Source organism: Thalia democratica, chromosome 3 (genome assembly GCF_965202585.1).
Source record: "Thalia democratica chromosome 3, ktThaDemo2.hap1.1, whole genome shotgun sequence".
Taxonomy (NCBI): Eukaryota; Metazoa; Chordata; class Thaliacea; order Salpida; family Salpidae; genus Thalia; species Thalia democratica.
The window spans coordinates 58,856,831-58,863,464 of record NC_139167.1 but is presented as its reverse complement, the minus strand read 5'-3'; the positions used below and the strand labels follow the sequence as shown (position 1 = coordinate 58,863,464).

At 30.7% G+C, this 6,634-nt stretch overlaps 1 protein-coding gene across 1 annotated transcript; it reads right to left on the bottom strand.

The window, feature by feature from the left end:
- Window positions 1-20: 20 nt before the first annotated feature.
- On the bottom strand, window positions 21-5,236 carry LOC145831319 (uncharacterized). The gene is made up of 4 exons (XM_082938528.1): window positions 4,984-5,236; window positions 3,832-4,030; window positions 1,943-3,277; window positions 21-1,106 (listed from the first exon to the last, which is right to left on the bottom strand). The coding sequence occupies exons 1-4, from the start codon at window positions 5,217-5,219 to the stop codon at window positions 669-671; spliced, it is 2,208 nt and encodes a 735-aa protein (XP_082794654.1). The 5' UTR covers window positions 5,220-5,236; the 3' UTR covers window positions 21-668.
- Window positions 5,237-6,634: the final 1,398 nt, after the last annotated feature.

The window sequence follows — 6,634 nt, the reverse complement described above, 5'->3', positions numbered from 1 at the left end:
AGACATGATATATAGCACCATATTACAAATTAGTCAGCATTAAATGACGCAACTGCTTACAAACTAGTTATTTGCTAGAAACAATTCAAACAAAATACAGCAAAAAGTTTCAATAGTGATACTAAAAGAGCTTTTTTAGGATGTAGAAATAACAGAAAGTGTATAGTCGACTAGTACGTAGAAAACATGCATTTTTCAGAGTTTTGAGTAATTAAAATAGTCAAATATAATGAAATTTAGTGATGTTGGAACTTTTATTGCAAAAAAAATTAAAGCTCTGTGAAATTATCAAAATAAAAAAGCAAGTCTGTGAACAAATTATTTTTTTTTTGATTTAAAGGCTAACATAAACGGATTACCTTAGTTTATTCAAAATATTAAAAAATTTATTATTTGTTTATAATTTAAAAATGGTCAGGCGAAACGTATTTGGTATAAATCTGCACAGCACTCTTATTATATAAGGCAGTAAATGAAACACAGCTAAACAGTTTATAATAATATGGATATTGTACTTATTTAAGTCTTATCTTTACTCAAATGCGTAAAACCACTAAACCTTTATTATACTTTCAGACGTTTTAAATGCAAAGCATCTTTTTGAGGCTTACTCCTAATAATTATCTAGAGCATTCAAAATTTAAATAACTAAATTAGTTTGGTACAGTTCACTCTACACTGCTTATAAGCAGTTTTAGTTCTCTGAATCTGCTTCCGAGCTTTCCAGATATGAGCTGCTTGCTGTCTAACGACGATTTTATCTGCAGTAAAACAGAGTGGCACTCCCTACACTTGTTGTGTCTTTCCTCCCTGTTTATGTCAATGGCGCTGTGAGGGGGAGCCTGCAAGTTGCTCTTAATGACCTGAGAGAAGTTTTTCAGCACCAGCCTCAGTGAATCGCAACCCACGTTGATGTATGTCTCGTACTTGCTGATTATCAGGTCCTTAATGCTTGGTAGGATGATGTTGCAGAGGTCGAGGCTCCACAGGGATGGTTTTATGTTGAGGACGTTCAGTAGGTCTATTATTAATGATTGGTCGGTCATCTTTACTGCTGTGTTGACGGCTGTTGTGATGCTTCCACTTGTCCACATTGCTCTTACTACCTGTTGGAGTAAAAAAATACATTTTTATTTTTGGTTACACAAAACAGTTTAGTTATATTAATTTCTGGCATCAAATTTGAAACCTTACAAGCATACTTAAGAAAAATACTTACAGGCATCTAAACAATAGAAAGCAAGTTTTAGACGGTTACATGACTATTCAAATTCGGACAACTCAAATTCCGACAATTCAAATTCTTGAAAAAAAATTAAAAGGACTATATCTCAATAAGTAATATAAATTTGAAAAAATAAAAAGTACATATGTAGATCTTAATAATATCTGAAGCCACTTTTTTTCTTTTTTTCAAAATCTAAAATACTTTTCAAGATATTTTAAAATTACTAAAAATAACTATGTTTTTTACTTTATATAAACCATATCTCAAAAAATATTTAATGTTTTGCAAAAAGAAAAAAATGGCCTGTAGATATTAATATGATTTACATATGCATTTTTTATTTAAGTCAAATACACATTACTTTTTTATTTTTAGTTGTTTAAATCTTTTATTAAGAATTTGAATTGTCAGAATTTGAATTGTCTGAATTTGAATAGTCGTGCACCCGTTTTAGACATGTATTTAACACCACTATAACTAATTTAGATTTTAGTTGTAACAGAAACTTTTGTTAACTAAACTACATAAACAGTTTGTTATATATGTATTTTTAGTTTCAATTATAATCATTTTTCATAAATATCATACTCAAACAGATAGTAATATGATTAGTCCGATGTTTTCCTATATTTATCACCAAAAAAAAAATTAATTAAAGTGTACCAAATGCTTTCACTGCAGTATAACCAAACTATATTGAAAGTAAATAACAACCTGAACGTTGTTGAGCCTTTCCTTCAAAACTCTCTGCATGGTGTTGCTTCCCTTCAATATTTCCTGAATGACAGCCCCATCATTTGGCTGGTTCAAGTTCAGCATTGGTTTTTTGGCGGGAAGGAACGCGTTCATGTCCAATTCACAAGGATTGTTCCGCTCCATTGGCACCACAGTTGCTATCTTTATGTCCTGCTGCTGAGGCTTGACACTAGCAACTTGAGATGGTGAGCTCTGATTGGCTGGTGGTTGTGAAACAGAGGGCTGTGGTTGGTCAATTTGCTGCTTTTGGTTCCAGTTCAAGCAACCTCCTAGTGGTTCAACAGTTGGTCTTATCACTGCGCTTTCACTGCTACAGGGCTGCTCAAATGGTTGTTTTTGAGGTGAATGGGCTTCAGATGGTGTGTTCACTTGAAGCTTGTTTAAGTTATCAGCCAAGTTGTTGATGTTTTGCTGGTTTTTGTTATGAACTTGGTAGGTTTCTCCAGGTTGTAAATTTTTCAAATTAATAGCTGGAACTTCTGGTGGTACATGAGCAACTTCTCTGTTTGGAGACCTTGGCAGGGTCTTCTTTGCTTCAAATATCTGGATATCATCATTTGGCAGGTTTTTGCTGCGAGATATTTGTGGTGAGTAATTCTGCCTGGTGTTCTGTGAGCTACTTCTTGTTATGTGGACTTTCTTGTTGTCAGGTGCTGGCCTGCTATAAGAATTTGACTTTTGAACCCTACATGCAGCCTTCCTGTAAGTTTGACCCCCGTTGTTCAGCTCACTTGTCTTTTTGCTTTCGCTTGCATTCGATCTGGCTGTGCTTGGATAATTTCTGGGAGTTGCTGGGTAGTTTGATTGTGAAGGTGTGTAGTTGAGTGAGTTCACATCAACAGAGTTCACACATACTATGTTGTGGTTGAACGAGCAAGCGGTTATGTAGTTGCTGTCAGCTTTCACATGCACAGGCCTCCCCCATTTGACTAGAACAGTGTCAAGATGAACGCTCTGAGGCTCATATGAGTACATTTTGAAGCAGTCCTGTGAAATTGTGTACAGCTGGTCGCCAGACTCAGCAAATGCAACTTTCACTATTGAGTTTGACTCCAGTGGTGTTGAAGTGAGCATTTTGAACTGCTCAACATCATACACGTTTGCTGTTCTGTCCATACCACCTGTTGCTAGCAAGAACTCTCTGGGGTGAAATTGAAGACACTTAACAGAGTTAGAGTGGTCTTTCAGCTCGTGCAGGAGCTTGCCTGCTGTCAGATCCCATATTTTACAGGTGTTGTCATCGCTTGTTGAGGCGATCCACTTGCCATCTGGACTGAACTGCACTTCATTGACCTATTACAAATGAATACTGTTTAGTGAAACTAAAAAAAAATTATCACTTATTATCCAAAGTAGCTTTGAAAAACTTAATATGTGACAAAAGAGTAAACCTTAACAATACAAAAAAAATAAAGTTTTTATAAATTTAACTAAATTTTTATTGATCAACTTCTTTTGAATAATTTTAAGCAATCAATCTAAATTTTATTAAGGATAAAAAATCTCCAAACAATTTTTCTATATTACTGATATATAGTACTGAAATTTACCAGTAAAAGAATAAAACTTTGTATGTTTTATTATATTAGAATTTATAAGTGAACTGAATTTGTAAAACTAAATACAAATGTAATTTTTAAAACAGATATTAATATTTTTAATTTTTCTATAAAATCGTAGTTACACTCCATATAAAATACTTTATTTAAAAACTAATGAAAAAGTTTTTGGAAAAAAAAGACTGTCGTCCATTGACAAAAGCCTTTAAAAAAATAGGGTGAAAACAAGAAGAAAAATAACGCAAAAATCCTCAAAAAGCGCCAAGTATTTAAAATAAAAATAATAACCTGATCAGTGTGGTCCTTGTATGTATATATGCATCCCTTTCTTCTTACATCCCACATTCTGACTTTGTGATCATCTGAGCAAGATGCAAGGAAGTCACCATAAGGATGGAAATCAATGCAGTTCACTGAAGCTTTGTGGCCAGCAAGTGTCTTTAAAACTTTTGAAGTCTGCAGGTTGTATATTCTCAGGCATCCTGATCTGGATTAAATACATGAGACATAAACATTAAAAGTTTTAAATACAAGCTAAAACCAATTGTTAAAAAAATTCTATTCCAGTATGTAAAAAAATGTAATAGTTAAAATAAAAGTTAAAGTTTTGAGAGATTGTATTAAGGCCATAGGGGAGGTAAAATATGTTTTTTACAAGTTGATCTTATTTTAAAGAGTTTTTTCTAAGCTTGAAGATGATTTTTATTGTTTTAAAAAATTTAATTTATTTTTTGAGATATGACTAGTCAAAGTCGGGCCGCATAATAGGTTCCCAATGGAAAGGGAAAACTGAAACAGCAAAAAAAGACTATTTTATTTAAAATCTATCTCCTCCTACATTTTTCAAGCAATCTTCTTCAAACTTTCACAGTCTAATCTTTATACAATAACAAAAAAAAGTTACTTTGGAATTAAAAAAATTTTTTGTAAAAATACTATTTTTTTGATAAAAGTACACTTTTTTTTTAATTTTTGTGATAATTTTTTTATTTTTTTACATTATTAAAATTCTAAAGAAACGTTTTTTTTTTCTTTTAATATAAGGAACATTTCCTTAAAATTTAAGAAGATTGCTTGAAAAATGAAGAGGAGATAGATTTTAATGAATTTTTAAATTTCTGAGAAAATTGACTCCAAAAAATTTGCGGTCCATACGTTTTTTGTATTGAAAACTTTTCACAAAAAATAAAATATCTCAAATGTTAAATGATATTTTTGAATTCTATAAAAACAGGCTTGTAGTTTTTATTTAAAGCTTTCATATAAAAGCCAAAGTTAATTTTTGTAAAAAAAAAAAGTTGGACCCCCCCTATGGCCTTAAATTATTTAGTTTGAAGTATAAAAAACAGTTTAATTTTTTAAATAATGCTCATAATTAATTTACTATAAAAAAATTTGTAATGGTACTAAATAGGGGTTCAAAAAAAGTTAAACTTTTACCTGGCACCCACACAAATCATGTCATCTGACTTGTCAAATTGTATTGATGTGACTGGTGAGGTTAGAGCAGGTAATTGCATGATGCAGTTCGTAGATTTGACATGCCAGAAGTTGAGTGAGCCATCATCACCACCAACTGACAGAAGTTCATTTGATTTGTTGCTGAATGCACAGCTGGTAACATTGGATCTGCCAGCTGCAAACTCCACTATTCTCTCTATTTTCTTGTTTGACATTATTTCTTGTTAATCAATAATGTCTGTATATAAATAGTTTGTTACTAACTAGAACTTTTATAGCTAGTACTAACTACTTCAGCTGCTTAACTATTACATAATAAAGAAAACTTTAAAGCAGGGTTTCTCAAAGTGGGCGGTACCGCCCCCTGGGGGCAATAATTAGTAAAGGGGCAAAAGGTGGGTTTATTTAAAATTTTGAAATTTTTACTAGATACTAGAGTTACAGATGAAGAGCAAAAAAATTCTTAGGTGTTTTGAATGGTAGTCTTGTTGGAAGGGGCAATAGCCTTTTGAATCTCTTTAAAGGGACAATTTGAAGAAAAGTTTGGGAAACACTGCTTTAGAGTGCAGTAATATTAACTAATTGTTTATTAAAGCTTGCTTTAACCCTGTGATTTTTTTATTAAGCACATAAAAATTTGTGAATTATGTTTTCAAGATAGATTTGTACTGCATTAAACATTTATTAAAACTTTTATTTAATAATTGATTTTTAATATCTTTTAAAAAATTTGTTTTTATTAAAGTATTCTACAATATATTTATAGATGTAAAAACCTAAGCGCAATAAGGTAAATGTTAGCAGTAAAAATAATTAACTATAAAATGTTCTATAATATTCAACTAAAACAAAATGTGTCAATATAATCATTTGGGATTTTCTCTTTTTTTTGAATATTTATTTCATGATACATTTGTAAAAAACAACATTTCAAAATGTAAAATTACTTAATAGTTTTTATCAAAATTAACAACAATAATTCACTATATTATTTATAATTTATTTTTGCATAAACAACCCTTCTTTTTTTTTATTCAAAGTAACTTTTTAAATATAAACAATCAAAGTTCTGAAATTTAATAGGCTCCATATGGATGGCCCAAACTGAAAAGGCAAAAAAAAAACAACTGATCTCCTTATATACTTTGAGAAATTGTTTTCAAACTTATTTAAAATAAGGTTTACAAAAATTTTGAAAAATTTTAGAAAAATTAGGTGTACCCCATATACTTTAAAGACATATAACAGAAGTTGACGTGAATTTGTTTAAGTATTTGAGTCAAGGGTTGCTAGTATTAAGGCCAGTATAAAGGGTGGCCACTGGTTGGTATACTAGATATTTTTTTACAATTTCTAATATACTTCCAGGTTTTTAAATACAGGCATTACTGTCCTCTTTTAGTAGAAGATTAAGTTGATGGTAAAAAATGTTTGTATAAAACCAATAAAAAGATACTGTAAGCTTTAACATGACTTTTTTTAAATCTCAGATTTGATACAATTTTTTGTATATAATAGTAAATTTTTACCTAACTTAAAGTTCATAATTTTACATACAAAAACTGAATCAAACTTCCAGTTTTTTCTAGGTATTTTAAAGTTTTTAAGTAAAATGGCCATCCTGGGAATA